General features: G+C 42.4%; 1 protein-coding gene across 1 annotated transcript in view; it reads left to right on the forward strand.

The window, feature by feature from the left end:
* Nucleotides 1–21441, forward strand: part of LOC115176169 (myelin basic protein) — a 50168-nt gene that overhangs the window by 14157 nt on the left and 14570 nt on the right. The window contains exon 3 of the mRNA XM_029736017.1: nt 14289–14382. Coding sequence (XP_029591877.1) covers nt 14289–14382 — 94 coding nt within the window. The remainder of the gene's footprint in view (nt 1–14288; nt 14383–21441) is intronic.

The raw sequence follows: 21441 nt of genomic DNA on the forward strand, positions 1-21441 counted from the left end.
TCTGAAGCACTCAGAAAAATACAAATGGCTTCAAAAAGAGTCTGGCGGGGTACTTGAATAATATAACCCTCAAATGAATGCCTGACAAAGTGTGCATTCCAAGTGACAACCTTTTCCCTTATATAGTGCACTTTCATTTTTTGGAGCTGAGTGGCGTTTTCCTTTCAGTTATAGCACAAGGAAAGGGGAATGGGGTTGTGGTGACTGTTCTGCTGTAGGGGCCAGCTTGTATACACAGTTGTTAACCACTGAGTAAGGATGTGGTGTTTTGGTAAATAAGCAAGTCATTTAAGGTCATTGTAGCCTTATGTTTTTCCATTTTTTCAATTTTTTTCCGTGTTTTTGGAAGAATGTGAAAGTTAGCTTTTTGTATTTATGATTTTTTTATGTCAGTACTGAAAAAGTCCCCTCTTGAAATGTGTTGACTTAATGTTTAGTCATATAGGTAACTGGCAAAATAAAGGAAACACCAACATAGTGTCTTAATAGGGTTTTGGGCCACCAAGAGCCAGAACAGCTTCAGTGCACCTTTGCATAGATTCTACAAGTGTCTGGAACTCTACTGGAGGGATGCAACCGTTTTGTTGATGGTGGTGGAAACCGCTGTCACAGGCACCACTCCAGAATCTCACGTAAGTGTTCAATTGGGTTGAGATCTGGTGACTGAGACGGCCATGGCATATGGTTAACGTCATTTTTAATTCTCATCAAACCATTCAGTGACCATTCGTGCACTGTGGTAAGGGGCATTGTCATCCTATGGGGGCATAGCCATGGTAGCCAAAATAATGGCCTGCTCAGCATTTTTATTCATGAACCTAAGCATGATGGGATGTTTATTGCTTAAGTAACTCAGGAATCTCACCTGTGTGGAAACACTTGCTTTCAATATACTTTTTATCCCACATTTACTGAAGAGTTTCCATTACTTTAGCAGTTACCTGATGCAATACTGTAGCTATAGACCAGGTGTGTCAAACATACGGCCCGAGCCCATTCAATCTGGCTCACGGTGGTTTGAGTAAATAAATAAACATATTTGTTCTCATAAAAAAAATAGAATATTATCGACATTGAAATAACTCGAAACTGTGTAGAAGTGATAATGGACCTACAATTATAAACTTTTCACCCTGTCAAGCTTGCTAAAAGTAATCAAAACTAAATCTACAGTCAGGGAGCATCAAAAATTCCAAAATTGATGGATAGAGGACAATTCTTTTATAACTTTTGACGGCGAGGAAATATACTAAGTTGTAAGTGCAGACCTCCAGACCTTGGTGAAGTCTGATTGCGGCGCGCAGGGCAAAATGAGCTTGACACCCTTGCTATAGACAGAACAATCTTCTCAATTTTTTTTATCACTCCCTCTCTTTTACCCTACTCCTTCTCTCTCTCCATGCTTCTAGGGAGATTATTTTCTTCATGGGCAGTCCAGTCCTGAGAGAGGTGCTTTTTTTTATATCAGTGGGAGTGTTGCGACTCAGAGCCGCTGAGTCTTCTTATCGACTTGCCAGATCTTAGAGTGGCGGACTGGTGTTGCCAGGCAGTGGTTGATTAGCGAGCATCAGAGTGTGCCTGGGTGGTCAGGACACTGGGATTTCAGTAAGTGATGACAAAGCTCGCCTGCTACTTCTGCAGGTCAGCCCGGAGGCCCAGGGAGAGGAGGAAAGGTTATGTAAGATCAGGTCTCAGGAGCCAGCCTGGTTATATAACTAAGCCGTTTCAGGTTAATGTTGGATGTGATGCACAGTATCTTTGATTCATCATTTTCAGCAGATTCATAGCCCTTTCTTGTTCGGGTCACTGAATCAGAACGAGGCGTTTCAAGTGACACACTGATGACTGTTAGAACACTCCTGGCGATGGACTGATTCCCAACTCGCATTTCATTTTGAAAATTACCCTGTTACACCTCAGAAAGATTACATTTCCTTGCTTGTCATTGCCATGGGTGGGACCCCTATGCAAGCTAAACTGCTCACTCATAAAATAGAACTTATTAAACTGTAATGAGTATAGCTGTGGAGGGCACAGTGTTGTTACTAACTCAAGAGTCATTTGTGTGTTATGTGTTCATCAAAATGGGAAGGACAAAGCAGTATCTGCATGGCACGATGCGTTTATTGACAGATGGTCGTTTAGACATCCCACCAATGAAATTCTCACTCTTGGTAGGCATATATGTTGCCGTGGTGATAGCTGATGCGTTATGTTAGGCCATTCAATGTCAGCGGCTACTTTCATCATCGCACAATACACAGAGACGAAAGAAGCATCAGTGACCCATTTCCTTCTGTAAGGATGAATGGACTATCGGGCAGATTATTATGAATTACATTTGACATTTTAGTCATTTGGCAGATGCTCTCATCCAGAGAGACTTACTGTAGGGAGTGCATACATTTTCGTATTTTTTTCGTACGAATCAGCTTATGGTCAATTTCATACTATCATTAGCTCAGGGCCAACGTTCCACGAGAGCCCATTCAGCAGTCCCACCCAAAGAGCCCAGCTGTCCAATAACGTTGAGCTCATCTCAACCGTCCTACACAGTGAGTGATGTCATGGTTGATATCATGTCTCAAACACTGGTGCTTTTACCCTTTTGGGGAAAGTCTGTCAGTTCCATCATCAGTTAATTTGTTATGTTTGTCTGTTGAACTAGCCTACATGAATGATTAAATTAAAGAGCTTTTAAAAGTCAAAAGTATAATCAGTCAATGGGGGTGTTTGGTAGGGATGGGGGAGATAAATCGATACAGTTGAGTGTCGCAATATAATATCGCAAAAAATAATATAGACTCTGACTCCAACTATGAATTCTCTAGAAGAATGAAGGTTAAATTAAGCTATTGCTAGTTAGCTTTTCCTGCGCAAAAACTCAGGTGTTTCTCCTTCTATAGCTTTTTCTCCATCTTCCTTTTAAAAGGTTAGCCAACATTTTCAGCATTTTTTATAACCATGGCTGAAAAAAATCTCTCGTCCCTCTGCCTCAGACATATAGTGAGCAATATGTTTGAGACATTGAATTGCAATAAAATTGCAGTTTCAAATTGCAATACATGATGGAACTTCCATCAGGAGCTAGCCAGCTAACTAGCTACCAGTCTTTGTTAGCCACGGCTAGCGGTCTTCACCTTTTTCACGGTCATCTGCCAGCCTTAGCTCAAACAACACCTGCCAGTCTGCACAGCGCGATGTCAACCCAGGGCATATCGGACTGCTTCTCTCTACCATATCACCGGATTCCTGCCTGTCTGGATAATTACACCGGATCATCGCAGCTAGCTAGCTGTAAACAAATGGCTACTGTTAGCTAACACCTCTGTCCCGAAGCAAGCACCAGCTAGCCTTGAGCTAGCCCCGAGCTAGGCCCATATACCAGCTAATTCTAAGGCTACAATACCTCCTTTGCCAATTGGATTGGACCCTTTATTGTCGACACGGAGCCCCGCCGATCCATCACGACTGGACTGCCGACATGATCGCCCGATGTGGTCTCAACAGGCTATTCTGTTACGATGTCGCCGAAGAACCATCTACTAGTCCTGGGCCTGCTAGCTTTTCTGAACGCTGTGTCCCCTGCTCGCCTAGCGTAGTAGTGACTACCGAACGGCACCCTGACTCACCTATTGCTGCTCTTTTGACCCTATGATCACTCGGCTACATAGCTGCCCCCTGGACTGTTTCAATAACACGGTACCTCATTTTGTTTACCTGTCGGCCCCAGCCTCGAACTCAGGTCCTGTATGTACCGAACTGTCCCACTCTGCCCTTTCATCGCTATTTACCCGTTGTCTTAGCTCTCCTGATCAACACCTGTGATTGCTTTATGCCTCTCACTAATGTCAATATGCCTTGTCTATTGCTGCCGTGGCTAGTTATTTTTTTATTTCACTGTAGAGCCCTCAGTCCTGCTCAAAATGCCTTTAACTCTTTTGTCCCACCCCACACACATGCGGAGACCTCAACTGGCTTAACTGGTGCCTCCAGAGACGAAACCTCTCTCGTCACTCAACGCCTAGGTTTACCTCCACTGTATTCACATCCTACCATACCCTTGTCTGTACATTATGCCTTGAATCTATTCTACCACGCCCAGAAATCTACTCCTTTTATACTCTGTCCTCAACGCACTAGAAGACCAGTTCTTATAGCCTTTAGCCGTACCCTTATCCTACTCCTCCTCTGTTCCTCTGGTGAAGTAGAGGTTAACCCAGGCCCTGTAGCCCGCAGATCCAGTCCAATTCCCCAGGCGCAATCATTTGTTGACTTCTGTAACCGTAAAAGCCTTGGTTTCATGCATGTTAACATCAGAAGCCTCCTCCCTAAGTTTACTTTATTCACTGCTTTAGCACACTCCGCGAACCCTGATGTCTTAGCCGTGTCTGAATCCTGGCTTAGGAAGACTACCAAAAATTATAAAATTTCCATCCCCAACTACAACATTTTCCTCCAAGATAGAACTGCCAAAGGGGGTGGAGTGCTTTCCTCACCATCTTAAATAAGCATGCCCCCTTCAAAAAATATAGAACTAACAACAGATATAGCCCTTAGTTCACTCCAGACTTGACTGCCCTTGACCAGCACAAAAACATCCTGTGGCGTACTGCATTAGCACCGAATAGCTCCCGCGCTATTCAACTTTTCAGGGAAGTTAGGAACGAATATACACAGGCAGTGAGGAAAACAAAGGCTAACTTTTTCAAACATAAATTTGCGTCCTGTAGCACAACCTCCAAAATGTTTTGGGACACTGTAAAGTCCATGGAGAATAAGAGCGCCTCCTCCCAGCTGCTCACTGCACTGAGGCTAGGAAACACTGTCACCACCGATAAATCTACGATAATCAAAATTTCAATAAGCATTTTTCTACGACTGGCCATGCTTTCCACCTGGCTACCCCAACCCCGGTCAACAACTCTGCACCCCCCACAACAACTTGCCCAAGCCTCTCATATTTCTCCTTCACCCAAATCCAGACAGCTGATGTTCTGAAAGAGCTGCAAAATCTGGACCCCTACAAATCAGCTGGGCTAGACAATCTGGACCCTCTCTTTCTAAAATGATCCGCCGCAATTGTTGCAACCCCTATTACTAGCCTGTTCAACCTCTTTCGTATCATCTGAGATCCCTAAAGATTGGAAAGCTGCCGCGGTCATTCCCCCCTTCAAAGGGGGAGACACTAGACCCAAACTGTTACAGACCTATATCTATCCCACCCTGCCTTTTCTAATTTCTTTGAAAGCCAAGTGAACGAACAGATCACTGACCATTTTGGATCACACCGTACTTTCTCCGCTATGCAATCTGGTTTCCGAGCTGGTCATGGGTGCACCTCAGCCACGCTCAAGGTCCTAAACGAAATCATAACCGCCATCGATAAAAGACAATACTATGCAGCCGTCTTCATCGACCTGGCCAAGGCTTTTGACTCTGTCAATCACTGCATTCTTATCGGCAGACTCAACAGCCTTGGTTTCTCAAAATAGCCTTGAGCACTCTACGCAGCGAATTGGATGTAGTCTATCACAGTGCCATCCGTTTTGTCATCAAAGCCCCATATACTTCCCACCACTGCAACCTGTATGCTCTCATTGGCCGGCCCTCGCTTCATATTCATCGCCAAACCCACTGCCTCCAGGTCATCTATAAGTCTTTGCTTGGTAAAGCTCCGCCTTATCTCAACTCACTGGTCACCATAGCAGTACCCACCCGTAGCACGCTCTCCAGCAGGTATATTTCACTGGTCATCCCCAAAGCCAACTCCTACTTTGGCCGCCTTTCCTTCCAGTTCTCTGATGCCAATGACAGGAACGAATTGCAAAAATCACTGAAGCTGGAGTCATATATCTCCCTCACTAACTTTAAGCATCAGCTGTCAGAGCAGCTTACCGATCTTTGCTTCTGTACACAGCCCATCTGTAAATAGCCCACCCAACTACCTCATCCCCATATTGTTCTTTTTTGTTCCTTTGCACCCCAGTATCTCTACTTGCACATTCATCTTCTGCACATCTATCACTCCAGTGTTTAATTGCTAAATCGTAATTATTTTGCCACTATGGCCTATTTATTGCCTTACCTCCCTAATCTTACTACATTTGCACACACTGTATATAGACTTTTCTATTGTGTTATTGACTGTATGTTTGTTTATCCCATGTGTAACTCTGTGTTGTTTTTGTCGCACTGCTTTGCTTTATCTTGGCCAGGTCGCAGTTGTAACTGAGAACTTGTTCTCAACTGGCCTACCTGCTTAAGTAAACGTGAAATAACATTTTAAAAAACATATAGAATTGTGATACATATAGAATGGCAATACATACTGTATCATATCGACACCTAAGTAACGTGATAATGTCGTGTTGTGAGGTCCTGGCAATTCCCAGCCCTAGTGTTTGGGTGGTCGTTCTGATGCTGGTTAGCCCTCTGTGGTTTGTCCTGTCCACTCAGTAGAATAAACCGGATTAAGCCAAAGCCTTAGAGAGCCTTTGTGCTCGCTGACGGATGACATTTGTTTGACGTAGCCATTTTGACTTCTAACCGTTTGCTGTATAACACACCTAATCAAAATGGGACAGTGTCAAACACTTTTGCTCTCAAAGACACTGGACATTTATATCGGTGTTGATGACTACTGGGGATGAAGTCATTCATCTTAGCCTATAGGCCGGCGTGTTGTTTTATAAACATGAAGATAAAACCTTTGGCTGTGAGGTTGCTTGACTCATAGAAAGAGAATAGTAATTATTCTATTTCTATGGTTTGATGTCTGTAAGGCCTTGGGTGGCGTTGTACTGTAGGTAGTGAATACAACGCGAATGATAAAAACAACGTTCTCATCTTTGTTTGATTCATTTGAGTTTCATATTTATATCTCAAGAATTGTCAATATGACCTATGGTTAAAAGCCTAACTTAAAGGCCTACATTTTATAGTTTTGAGGTCCATGCTCAAACAAAATATTTTGTCTTTTTATAGATGGTAGACCTATACATGAAACAGTTTTCTGAGGAGGTTTAATCTGCTGTTATTCCATTTGCTCTATACATACGGTCAGAGATCATGGGGGATAGCACAAGGACGCCGTCATTGGCGCCAAAAAATAAAAAACGGATCTAACAAAGTGGATATTTGTCAAATCCGTAGTTATTTTTGTGTCCTAACAGGCCCACAATGTGGTTACTAAAATCTGATTTACATATACTGTATATTTGGTTGTTTTCAATGCATAATATTTAGAAGTTGTCCTTTTCAGGTTTCATTTATTTATTTTTGCTAATGGTTAGCTCCCACTTGGTTAAGGTGGTAGCTAGCCAAATAGAAATCGGTGGTGGAAGTTGTAGTAATTTTTTACTGTAATGCCGTTAATTGGTGATTATGAAATTAACATATATTGAGGTTGACATCCAAACAAGCCTCATACTTAGATTTGTACCCCAACATAGTGTTGAATTCACATAAATAAATGTAGGCTAATTTAGATGGCCTGCACTGAGAGAGATTCTGGATCTATCCCCGATGGGGGATGTGTGCATGGTGTTTCCATGGTTTTAGTTGAACACTTACCTGTGTTTTGCATATACAGTTGTTGCCTTAATGCTGTGTGGTCCACCGATAAGGACAAGTAGAGGCTTATTTAACAATAACACACCACTGTTTTCAGTCAGGTTGGGTCTGAGAGCTGCTACTTTACTGAAGAAAAAAAAAATAGCAGAATGCGATGCCGCCGCAATTGAACAGAACAAAGATGATTAAGAGGTGAGTTGTTTTCTCTGTGTCTCGCTCTCTGAATCCCGAAATTGCACCCCACCTATTGCTCCTGTCTGTTGCGGCGTGGGTGGGGAGGAAAGAGGGGGTTTTAAATGGCAAGTAAAGTACTTTAACGACATCAGGTAATTAACCTCCGCCTTGCCGAAGTCAATTTGTCACAGGTTTTCAAATTACAGCAGAGAAAATAGGCGCGCCATTAAAGTTCAGCTGCGGCTGCAATCAACTTTTCCCCACTCTTCTCCTCCTCCATCGCATAATGGTATTAGAAAAGACAGAGGGAGAAAAAAAAGAGAGAAAAAGGGAAGACAGCCCTTTTGAACGGTGTCAGAAGCACAGAATAACTAAGCCTTAATGTTCCTGGCATGGGCTTACCTAGACAACAGGACAGTGACAGGGAAACCCGGGCTGGGCCTGCCTGTCCTGGCCACCTGTCCCGGGGTTGATGATGTATGGGGCTCTGTCAGAATCAGCCGGCCTGCTGGGGTACCAGAAAAAAACAGGAGAGCCCAGCCCAGGCAGGCTCACAGTGGTAAGACAGGCAACCAAATACAGGTTTCAATTGGTTCTCCTTTCTGCAAGGCACACTCTGAGAGAGCTGACACCAGAGTGGGGAGGAGGAAAGTGGATAAAGAGTTAGCAACTGCTAGATAAGGCGTCAAATCAAAAACTGATGTCATTTTTTTTAAATATGTATTTGTGTCGCTGCCTTTGTTTTACCTTAGGTCAGTATGTGCTTAGAGACAATATCCAGGTTGGCGTCCAACCTTTTTATGCTCGTAAAGTACGTTGGATAATAAAAACATGTCATGACAGGCCTAATGGAAACAGCAAATTTGTCGAAAAAAACGAAATATGCTAGACAAGGTGGGATCTTTTTATGTCTAAAATGTATTGTGAAATGGAGGTAGAAATGCTTTTATGTGCAAATATTTCTATAATAGCCATCATATTGAAGTAAACTTGGAGTCACTCGATGACATGTTGTGTGGTCCTCCCATTACTAAAGCATGCAGATTATTAGGCTACAGATTAAATAAATTATGTTGAACTTCACCGGGTGGTGAAAGTGAAAGGTGATGACCTTGATGCTCCTTTCCAATAAATGTAGAGGGTCTTATTCTGGTAACATGATGATCGATGATTGGTTGCCATTTGACAAATTAAACTAATCTTGCTATTTTGTCCATGATAATCTCATGTAGGCTATGCCCGCAAGTCGGCTATGTATCTGCAAGCTGTTGGCTAAGGCGCTCGTGCCAGTACCAGAGGGGAAACATTCGCTATATAACACATTGTTAGTGACAAAACCATCAGTAGAGTTGAAAAATGCGATGGAAACCCATTTAACTTGTATTTTTATTCAGTACATGGGAATTTAACCGCAAAAGTTATTTTTATGTTGACTATGTCATCACGCACAGACTTTTTATCCACAACAAGTTAATTTGATGGAAACGCATCTCTGGTGGGAAAATGTGCGTATTTTATTTATGCAGATTTTTGAATATTCACATGATAATCTCTCGCCAATTGGATGGAAACCTAGTTAAAAATGAATGGCACAATAGAATTATCGTCTTTTTAATTACATTTTCAGTGGAGTGGATGGACGAAACACAAAAAGTATACAATATAAACAATACATTTAGAGTATTACACGTATCAAATGATTTAGTAGTATGCATTTAGTATTATGCATGCTCATTTGACGGCTGTCTTTCTCTTTGGCAGTGTCGTCTTCACATTAATCAGAGCGTCGACTTGGTGTTTTGTCAACACAGCATTGTGACAGTGCTGAGTGGAAGCGAGAGGACCACAATGTTTCGAGAAGTCAGTGGAGGTCACATATGTTGAAGCCAATGCTTCCCACAGTTGTGTCCAAATTGGCTGGATATCCTTTGGGTGGTGACACACTCAAACTGGTGCGCCTGGCACCTACTACCATACCCTGTTCAAAGGCACTTAAATATAAAGAGATCAAAACTTTCACCTGGATTCACCTGGTCAGTCTATGTCATGGAAAGATTAGGTGTTCCTAATGTTTTGTATGTTGAGTTGTAATATTTTTCACCAGGTGATCCAACTAGTGGAGGGCGTGGTAGGAAATAAAAGAAAGGGGATCAAAAATGATGCAAGTACTGCTATTTGATAGGCTAATCTGCCTGCTTGTATCATAGCTGATATATCCCTCCCCCCACACAACATTGATTCCAAGCCAACCATTATGGTGCTGGCTATAAGACCTTATGCATACACTGAGACACACGTACATCGGGGATAGGACTATTTATCTATCCTCACAAAGCCGATTTGGGAAACGTGGTTGTGTCTGAGGAAAATGTAATGCATTATCAGGCCTGTGGTAGAATCCAATCTCCTGTCTGATAAGCCTGCATTGTGAACTGTTGTGAAGACCCTTATCCATGTCCAACTTCCAGAGCTGTTGATCATGTTCTGCCATTTTGAAAGCCACTTTTATTGGCTTTTTCTCAGTTTCAAGAGTCATGTTGTATTGAGTAAATGCATTGTGGATTAAGAGGAGAGGCAGCATGTAAATCCAGTCTCCAGTGGAGGGAGCCTGAGGCCCAGTTAGTGATCCAGAAGTTAGGCTATTGTCCACGCATTCCCACCCTGAGAGGAGTTTCTTTTTGCGTTGTACTGTAACTTACACACACTCATGTTCCTGCCTGACTGGAATTGTGTTCAGTAGCTGATATGGGTTGAAATACTATTTGAAAGCTTTCAAATACTTTGAGTGTTTGCTTTAGTCTGCCTGGGAGTGCCGAATGGGCGAGGTTTGCAGTTTTGGGATTTTTTTTATTGGTTCATTAAGCCAGGTTAGCGCAATCGAGCACAGATAAAGTATCTGAAATGATTTCAAAAAGTATTGAACCCAGGTTTGTTCAGTATCTTTCCCTAAAGCTAAGGGGGTCGTAAATAGCTCCTTCTCATTTGTTCCAAACCTGTTTGTTCATGCATGGGTAGCAGCAGAAGCGCTACCCTTCCTGTACTTGCTCTCCCCCATGTTACGCAATCATTCCCCATAGTAACATTCATGTTCACTGCTCTCCGAAACAAGGAAGTAAAACTCCCCACAACATTCCTTTAAGGTAAAGAGAGTATCTCCGGATATTACTGTTAGAACGCAAATACATTCCACATTTTGGAGACCTACTTAGGGACAAATACAGCAGATCTATTTATTTCGTATTTAACTTTTTTTATTTTTTACAGAGAAGAACAGATTCTTATTTGCAACGACGACCTGTCGAACACAGCAGACAAGCACAGCAGAAAGACTTTGACTAGGTAATATTCAAGAGACTAAGGGTGCCTTGGAGTTGTACAGATGAGTATTGTTTGATGCTGATACTTGTTTTCACCATTAATGTCACAGCACCACTGACATTTATTCTATTACATTTTGTGCATGAATATACTTTTGACCACTAATTTTGTTTTGCTCATAATTAAAGTGGGATACATGCTGTTAAATTACCAGCTCTTTGACAATTTTAATATTACAATTAATAATTATACAATTCGCTGAGGGCTATCATTTTCACTTATCTCAAGTAATTGCATTTTGGTACTCTGATAAAACATCCTTACAGTTTAAGTTCAATGTGATCCTTCTTTGTCTATTTCCTGACACTGATTTTTATATCTGTGGCCAGCAATATTGCTTTACTTTCTGTTTGAAATATATTCCTCAGGAAGCGGATTAGAAGTTGTACGATCCCTCAGTAAGACTACATCCTTTTCGTCGAGGCCAGGCTTTTTGTTTGGTAATGATGAGCTATAGGCTATAAGTATCCCTTGGGAATAGAGTATTGTCAAATTCCTAGGTGGCCACATTATTTGCCATGGCATGGGTGCTTAAGACCTTTGGCTAATTACCCTATACCCTATAGTTTGCTTGCGGGTGGTTTGAAATAAGTCTATTTTTCAAGTTAGAGGCTTTGAGGAGCCTGAGGCGGGGGACTTGTGAGCAATCATACTTCATGTGAGTAGGTCTGTGCGATATTGTGAACATTTGCAGTGTGAGCACATCCTGCTGTTTGAGAAGAAATCTGTGGGATGGAGTCTCCAAGTCCCCATTCACCATTCCTCTCGGGGATGAACACAAACGCTTAAGGGCACAGCTATCAGAGAGGAAACAGATAAGACCGTGACCTTTGACTCTCTCTAAGAAATTCCTCCAAGTCATGAGAGGTTCCAATCACTACACTCCAAATCCCCCCCAGACTATAAGAGCTTAGAAAGCTTTCGGAAACTACAAATGGAAAAAAGGAGAACCAGCTCATCTTTTATATACATCCATTCGAAAGCCCATCCAATTGATATCAGATAAAGACATTTTCAAAAGGTAGCATTTCAAGAAGTATCAGACTGATAGGCCTAACCTTGGAGAAATAGATTGGCATGCTTTATATGAAGAACCTCTTTGAATATAGAGAACAGACAGATTCCGGTTGAGATTGCATTCTCTCCCAGTCTACCTGTTTCTGCAGCAAGAGTAGGTATTATGCTGCTTGATTTAGCATTAACCTCCGCCTCGGCCCTCCTCAAAAAGGTGCATTTTATTCCCCTGTCATTGTGGTGCGAGTGGCTGGTCTTATCTCGTGCTGTGTAGCAGAGGCAGCGAAGCCCCAGGGGCCCGTACTGCTGTGCTGCTACCCTCCGTCAGTCCTCTGCCCCTGGGATGCTCTTCTCAACAAGATGGAAATATTATCCCTCTATTATGATAAGCAGGTGCAAAGTCACATCGTCAGCTTCTACCTGCGGATGGTGACAAGAAGGCAAGGCCGCCGCTCATGTGGCTGCATAGCCCACTTTGTAGAAATAGCCAAGTTTTCAAAGTCCTCCACGGTTTGTGATAAAAAGCAGTCTGAGAAGCGAGGAGGGGTGTTATCTTTTTGGAAGGAGATGGGGAAATGTGACTGGAAAGGGGATTTCAAAATGTTTCAAATGGTGAGTAATGGGAAATTAATACAGTATATTGTAAAGTTAATGTACCACCAGTGCTCAGATAATGGTACATTTTAATAGGATTTTATTGAACCGGTTTACGTAAGACGCTATTGACTTCAAGGTATACTTAAAAAGAACACAATTTCAGTCCAGCTGAGTCACCATAATATCCTGAACACACCATGAGCTTGTTTCCAGGAAACAGCTTCTTCAGAGGGCCAATTTTCTATATTTCTAATGTATATTTTTTGTTGACGTGTGTGCGCATGTGTGTTTGCACGTGCGTTTTTGTGTTTGTGTGCGCATTTACACTGAGTGTACAAAACATTAAGGACACCTGCTCTTTCCATGACGTAGACTTACCAGGTGAATCCAGGTGAAAGCTATTTATGTTCCCTTATTGATGCCTCTTGATAAATCCACTTCAATCAGTGTAGATGAAAGGCAGGTCTCAGGTTAAATAAGGATTTTTAAGCTTTGAGACAATTGAGACATTGATTGTGTATGTGTGCCATTCAGAGGGTTAATGGGCATGGCACAATATTTAAGTGCCTTTGAACGGGGTATAATAGTAGGTGCCAGCACACCGGTTTGAGTGTGTGTCAAGAACTGCAATGCTGCTGGCTTTTTCACACTCAACAGCTTCCCTTGTGTATCAAGAGTGGTTCACCACCCGAAGGACATCCAGCCAACTTGGCACAACTGTGGGAAGCATTGGTGTCAACATCCAGCATCCCTGTGGAGTGCTTTCAACACCTTGTAGAGTCCATTCCCCAACGAATTGAGGCTGTTCTGAGGGCAGAAGTGGGGGGTGCAACTCAATATTAGGAAGGTGTCCTTTTAATGTTTTGTTCACTACCGTTCAAAAGTTTGGGGTCACTTAGAAAGGTCCTTGTTTTTGAAAGAAAAGCACAATTTTTTTTGTCCATTTAAAATAACATCAAATTGATCAGAAATACAGTGTAGACATTGTAAATGACTATTGTAGCTGGAAACGGCAGATTTTTTTTTTAATGGAATATCTACAGGTGTACAGAGGCCCATTATCAGCAACCATCACTTCAAATGGCACGTTGTGTTAGCTAATCTAACTTTATCATTTAACAGGCTAAACATCAGTCTATTCTTGTTCTGAGAAATGAAGGCTATTCCATGTGAGAAATTGCCAAGAAACGGAATATCTTGTACAACGCTGTGTACTACTCCCTTCAAAGAACAGCACAACTGGCTCTAACCAGAATAGAAAGAGTGGGAGGCCCCGGTGCACAACTGAACAGTAGTGTATGTGAGGGCGTGTGGGTGTGTAAGTGTCTAGAGGAGAGGGGGGTTAATGCATTTAGCAATGTTTTTATGCTAATATGTACGTCCCCAAAATACTGCAAATGTGCCTGACTTTTGTGTGCTGCGATAATTCAGGTAAAGCTCTAAACAAATATCAGATTCGGCTCCATGTGGCTGATAATGAAAAGCCTCTGTTCTGTTGCCATGGTATCTCAGCTCACCTCTTTCTGTTTTGTGCTCTCTCTCTTTTAAAGCCTTCGTCAGCAGAACCAGAAGCAGAACAGACCATAGAACCAGCCCCCATTGGTGAGACCATGGCAGAACCCGAATCACAAGACGAGGTCTTTGGTAAGGAATTTCTTTTTATTTGTCGTTTTTTTGTAATTTTTGGTAAAGAACATAAGCAGACAAAGCAAATTCAGCCCTAATACATACAGTTACAAAAGATGGAAGGGTTGTCGTGATTAAAGAATATTTTTTTTCCTATGCTACAATGCTGTTGCTTCATAATGATTAAAGGTTGTTGTAAAAGGTGTTCCCTAAATTCCTTATTTGAAAGCCCCTCACCCGAAAGCTGTCTTAAACATTGCTTCAAGTGGAATAAAATAGGCGACAGTACTCATTTTGGGTGCCGGTACTCAAGGGTGCCAATATTTTGCATGGTACTAAAGTAGAACATTTGAGTTGCTGGTACTCTATACCAGTCAGCAACGTCCCACTTCAAGCAGTTCTCTTAAATGATTTAGACAGCGTGAACCTTTTCAGCAGCAGGGGAAAAAAACAGTGCTTCTTAACACACATGCAGACCATCTCTCAATGCAGGGTATCTTTCAGTTAAGGGGCCAGGTGATGACAAGGTATCCGTGGCCCAGGGATTCATTGCTAATGGTGATGGGTGTGACCCAACCTGGGAATGGAAAGAGTGATACATCACCTGTTCCCTCCCTCCGCACGCTGTCAACCTGTAAAATGAGGTTGTTTTTCATCTACCTCTACTCCTCTAGGCTACTTGGACTGTCTGATCTAATATTAAATTGAGAGCTTTGCACATTTTGTATTCATTGTGGATGCATCCCAGGATATGACTAGACAAATAAGAAATGTAGAAATACAAGAAACGTATAAAAAGATGATTGTGCCCTAAACGTAGTACTCCAATCTAACAGGTGAGGGCAGAATCCATTGTGTTATAGCAGATCCACAGAAAGCTGAAAGAGTCCTAGCTGGTTGACTACACTGATTTCTCTACAGTGGTGGAGATGGCTACCAGTAAGGAGGCAAATGGTGCACTTTAGAAATGCTGATGTGAGTTAGTTTCATTTTTTACATGCAGTTGAGGTTTCCCATGAAGTGTTCTAAATCAAATTATTTGGACATACAGTACCAGTCAAACGTTTGGACACACCTACTTATTCAAGGGTTTTTCTTTATTTTTACTATTTTCTACATTGTATAATAATAGTGAAGACATCAAAACTATGAAATAACACATGGAATCATGTAGAACTTTTTTTTTTTTTTTTAACAAATCAAAATATATTTTAGATTTTAGGTTCTTCAAAGTAGCCACCCTTTTCCTCTGACAGCTTTACACACTCTTGGTATTCTCTCAACCAGCTTCACCTGGAATGCTTTTCCAACAGTCTTGAAGGAGTTCCCATATATGCTGAGCACTTGTTGGCTGTTTTTCCTTCGCTCTGCGGTCCAACTCATCTCAAACCATCTCAATTTGGATGAGGTCGGGTGATTGTGGAGGCCAGGTCATCTGATGCAGCACTCCATCACTCTCCTTCTTGGTCAAATAGCCCTTACACAACCTGGAGGTGTGTTGGGTCTTTGTCCTGTTGAAAAACAAATGATAGTACCACAATGCGCAAACAGGATGGGATGGCGTATCGCTGCAGAATAATGTGGTAGCCATGCTGGTTAAGTGTGCCTTGAATTCTAAATAAATCACTGACAGTGTTACCAGCAAAGCACCATCACACCACCTCCTCCATGCTTCACAGTGGGAACCACACATACGGAGATTATCCGTTCACCTACTCTGCGTCTCACAAAGACACGGCGGTTGGAACCAAAACTCTCATATTTGTACTCATCAGACCAAAGGACAGATTTCCACCTGTCTAATGTCCATTGTTCATGTTTCTTGGTCCAAGCAAGTATCTTCTTCTTATTGGTGTCCTTTTAGTAGTGGTTTCTTTGCAGCAATTTGACCATGAAGGCCTGATTCACGCAGTCTCCTCTGAACAGTTGATGCTGAGATGTGTCTGTTACTTGAACTTATTTTTATTTGGGCTGCAGTTTCTGAGGCTGGTAACTGTAATGAACTTATCCTTATTTGGGCTCCCGAGTGGCACAGTGGTCTAAGGCACTGCATCTCAGTGCTAGACGCATCACTACAGACACCCTGGTTCGATTCAAGCTGTGTCACAACCGGCCGTGATTGGGAGTACCATAGGGCGGTACACAATTGACCCAGCGTCGTCCGGGTTTGGCCGGTGTAGGGCGTCATTGTAAATAAGAATTTGTTCTTAACTGACTTGCCTAGTTAAATAAAGGTTACATCTTTATTATCCTCTGCAGGAGAGGTAACTCTGGGCCTTTCTTACCTGTAGCGGTCCACATGCGTGCCAGTTTCATCATAGCGCTTGATTGTTTTTGCGACTGCACTTGAAGAAACTTTCAAAGTTCTTGACATTTTCCTGATTGACTGACTTTCATGTCTTAAAGTAATGATGGACTGTTGTTTCTCTTTGCTTATTTGAAGCTGTTCTTGCCATAATATGGACTTGGTCTTTTACCAAATAGGGCTATCTTCTGTATACCACCCTACCTTGTCACAACACAACTGATTGGCTCAAACGCATTAAGAAGGAAAGAAATTCCACAAATTAACTTTTAACAAGGCACACCTGTTAATTGAAATGCATTCCAGGTGACTACCTCATGAAGGTGGTTGAGAGAATGCCAACAGTGTGCAAAGCTGTCATCAAGGCAAAGGGTACTATTTTGAACAATCTCAAATATAAAATGTATTTTCATTTGTTAACACTTTTTTGGTTACTACATGATTCCATATGTGTTAATTCATAGTTTTGACATCTTCACTATTATTCTACAATGTAGAATATAGTAGAAATAAAGAAAAACCCTGGAATGAGTAGGTGTGTCAACTTTTGACTGGTACTGTACATCTGTCTGTAATTACGTTTTTATTCAATGAGAAGAAACAAGACGTCTCGTTACTACTTGTTATTAACAATGGTGCTTTGCATACTTGAATTGAATTGTTTTGTATATGTAATTAGATCCCATGTGTAATGGATGAAACCTACACTACATGGCCAAAACAATATGTTTGAGAACCCCCTTCTGTATCCCTCGTACAATGGCTGCGCCGTACGATCAAAGCAGAAATGCCAATTTAAGGTAGCCTCGACGTATTTGAGCATATGTTTAACCAGACACATTCATATAGAATATCAACATCTAATTGATCGTCTCACCAATCCTAAATCAAAAGCCTCAGTCACAGCACACCAGAGACTCTGTGAATTGAACAGCAAACGGTCATCCTCTCCCCTTTTCACCTTTTATCAGTTCTGATTAAAAGAGCTGAGGTCTGGCTGTTGCACCCGGAGCGTTGGAGTAATGTTCTTTGTGTTCCTGCACATGAGCACAACCCTGGAACACAGTATCGACTGGGAGCCGAACAACAAACAAGCAACTCATTGCCGACCCCTGTGGCGCACCACTGCCTCTGATCACTATACACATGGAGGCACATGGAGACACAAAGACAACACTAATTAATGGGGAGCGGTGTGAGGGAGGCAGGGAGGGGGCGGAGAAGGCCGCTGCCTGTTATTCTGTAATGGTAATGATGACCCTGGTGCTTATCTTGTGGCACAGAGCAAAGGAAGGTCTTAGGACTTTCGTCACGTCTGCAGTGAGAGGGGGAAGGGAAGATAAGGATGGGAGGGAGGGAGGGAGGGAAGACGGAGGGGGAAGTGAGAGGAAAGGTAGAGAACACTGAAAGAGAACCAGGTAAGAGAGAGCTGTATGTTAGAGAGGGAAGGGAGATGGGGCAGGGAGACCGAGAGAGGGAAGGGAGAGAGAGGGGCCAGGAATGAGGGAAGGGAAGGAAGAGCAAGAAAGCGGGGAGATGGAGGGAGGAGAGAAACAGAGAGCGAGAGAGGGAAGGGGGATGGGGGAAGGTAGAGAGTGCCCCCAAGTAGCAGACAAGAGATGAAAGCTCACTGTGCCTTGGTTACCATGAGCACCAGATCAATAGAAAAGCCATTTTCTCTGCATCTCTCACAGCCTGTTTGCACGATGGCGTGATCTGGCCGGGGTGTGTGTGGAGGAGAGGTAATGGACAGAGGGAGGGATTCAGGGTTGGGGAACAAGGTTAACTACAGGTTAAGAAGCATGTAACTGGGATTATCTAGTGTGTGTGTGTGTGTGTGTGTGTGTGTCTGTGTGCTTGCGCGTTCTTGCTTATATGTGTACATTTGTGCGTGTGCATGCGGGTGAGTCTGTCTGTATGCATGTACCTGACAGTGAGATGTTCTGTTATGGGCAGGTATTTTTTCATCCTCAATAATGCACCTTGTTATCAGCAGTGGATGTTACAGTGCAGAGAATTTAGATTGATCCATAACTAGATATCCTCCTGCAGCCAATTCATGTCCCATGAGATCAACACTTGCCATTGATCAATGCTGAGTAGGCCTAGGCCCTCCAATTGAAAATCAGTTGTTTCAAACCCCCACCTAAAGGAAACCCTGTTTTAACATGGCGAGATCAGATATAATATCACCTGATCCTAGAATAACATACAGACAACCTATACACAACTTGTCATTTATTAAACATAAATGTTTGTCGGTGTACCTTGCTGATTCTGAGAGAGAGGGAAAACATATTTTGGAAGGCACAAAATGCTCACCAGTGACGTTCAGCAAGGTACGCCAGTGACAAATTATGATTTTATGAAGGTGGTGCAGAAGGGATTAGGTGGGGATGATACCCTTTTGTTTATACTGTACAAAGTTGAAAATGGGGAAACTCTTCCTTTTAATTGGAACGTTAGCCTGGCTCAGGTTCTGCTATAAAGTGTTAAGGGATTTGAGAGAGTTCCGATGCAGGTGAATGTCGTTGATCTCATGAAGAAAAGAGACACTTACCTGGCACATCGAATACAATTATTATTCCTGCAGCCCTTTATCAGAATTTTATAGGGATGTACTTCAAAGCTGTTCTTATACAACCCACCTGGCTGCAACCTATATAGAGAAAATCACTGGATTGGCTTTTTGATTCATTAAGATGAGAAAAACCGGCCAAAGGACAGAGGAAGAGCTTTTGAGGCTTGATCTTTTTTGTTGTTGCATTGACAGCTCTCTTTGAGATTTTATGTCAATGAGATACATGATTATTACTATTGTTGTTTATTATTATTTTTAGAAGTGTGGGCTTTCTTAGGGCATAATGCAACAGGTATGTAACATTCAGGTTTGGTGTATGCTGATCTGGAGTCAGTCTGAAGTCCAGGCTCTTTTTTTATTGTGTGCTATTTTATCAGGCGTTGTTAGTATTAACCATTCTTAACAGGCTGTTAGCACTCTGTTATTTTGTAAAATACCTCTTTCTAGAACTCATCAACTTCGAGAGAGGAAAGAACATTCATTATTGCTCTCAACTTCCTGTGAAGTAAGCACGCTGACCGAAACCATTTGACGGCTTGGTACAGACAGTAAAAAATATGGAATTTCCCACCAAATTGCCACGGTTAAAGTGGTTTATGAGAGCCAGCTTAGTGGTCTGTTCTGTTTGAGTTGTCATCAGCGAACCGCTCTGATCGCTGAGGCCTCTCAAGCGTTAAGGTCTCCAACGTATCCATGCTGCACTTTCTGTTAACAGACTTTGCACTCGTTTTCCAGTCCTGAGCAAACACACCCGGTCAGCATTGTCTGCTGTTAAAAGGTCATTATGCCTCCATTACCTAGGTCTACTACTAGGCCTACACTCAGACTGCACCTTGGTATGTCTGTGTCCGCCCTGACTCCAGATCCTCCTGACCTGTCTGGGTTACCTTAGCTGACCCTCTCCCCTGCCTTTCAGTCTGTCACCCCCCCCCCCCACACTCTCCTCGTCCACTCTCCTCAGAATAGAATTAAACAAACAGCAACTGGGAGATTCTAATCTGGATGTCTCGTGGTGCTGTCACTGTGGTTCTCTTTCACTGAGGACAGGGTGGTCTAGGCTCTCTGAGCACATCCCATTGCAGGTAAATGTTTTCTCATGCTGGAGAAGGTTTCAGACCATGTGGGTGTATTTTTCTATCAACTTGAACTTGCTCTTTAGGCTCAAGGAAAGTGTGGCCAAAGTTTGTGGGACCGACATTATGAAACCAAAACTGTGTTCTCAAGTAGTCAGCCTTGAAAGTCAAAATAGCTAAAATGACTCTATTCAGATATTCAATTTTAATTCAATAGCAACTGGAATGAATTGCTGAAGTTCTTGGATATAAAAGATTATACAGAGAAAATACAAATCCAATGGAAAAAAAGAGCGGAATAGACATTGGTTTTATACCTTTTTTATGAATGACCAATCCTGTTCAAGATCTCCACCCTCTTGCCTCTTCCAAGAAAATGTAATGATTTCACCATAAGTCAATTATTACTTATTTCATGTTCGCGTCTCGGTTCTGATTGCATTTGGGACGTGGCCCGTCCTCTGCCTTTCTAATGGGCGTGCTGCTGCCTGGCCTATGCTGCAGCAGACTGCATTAGTCTGTCCCAGGACTGATTGTGTTAGAACTCTATGCTCTTCTGTTCCGGCTGAAGGAGAAAAGGATATGATTGGGTGCTGCTGTTTTTCAACCTGGCTCCCTTCCCTTCATCCGTCGTTCGCTCGTTTGTCTGTTCGTTACTAACTCCATTGAAAAGCTCCAAGGGTCAGGATGTAAAATGAAAAGTGAATCACAACATGCCGGGGAATTCGATTTTCTTCTGGGCCTGTTAAAAGTTGTCTTGTCTCAGACAAGACTGCGAGGAATGTGTATTTTATTAGTTTATTGTTTGCTGCTTGCACTTTAACAACAGACTGAGGGAGAATACCTCAGTTTTGTCTCTCTCGCTCTCTCCTTTTCTCTCCCGTCCTCTGTTCCTCTCTCTTTTTATATCGACAGGTAACTGACAACATTTTATGGAAACACGAGTGAATGAGGGATACAAAGTACAGTATATTGAAAGCAGGTGCTTCCACGCAGGTGTGGTTCCTGAGTGAATTAATCAATTAACATCCATCATGCTTAGGGTCAATAATAGAAATGCTTGGCAGGCCATTATTTTGACTACCATGGCTATGCCCCCATAGGATACCAATGCCCCT

Source organism: Salmo trutta, chromosome 3 (assembly GCF_901001165.1).
Source record: "Salmo trutta chromosome 3, fSalTru1.1, whole genome shotgun sequence".
NCBI lineage: Eukaryota > Metazoa > Chordata > Actinopteri > Salmoniformes > Salmonidae > Salmo > Salmo trutta.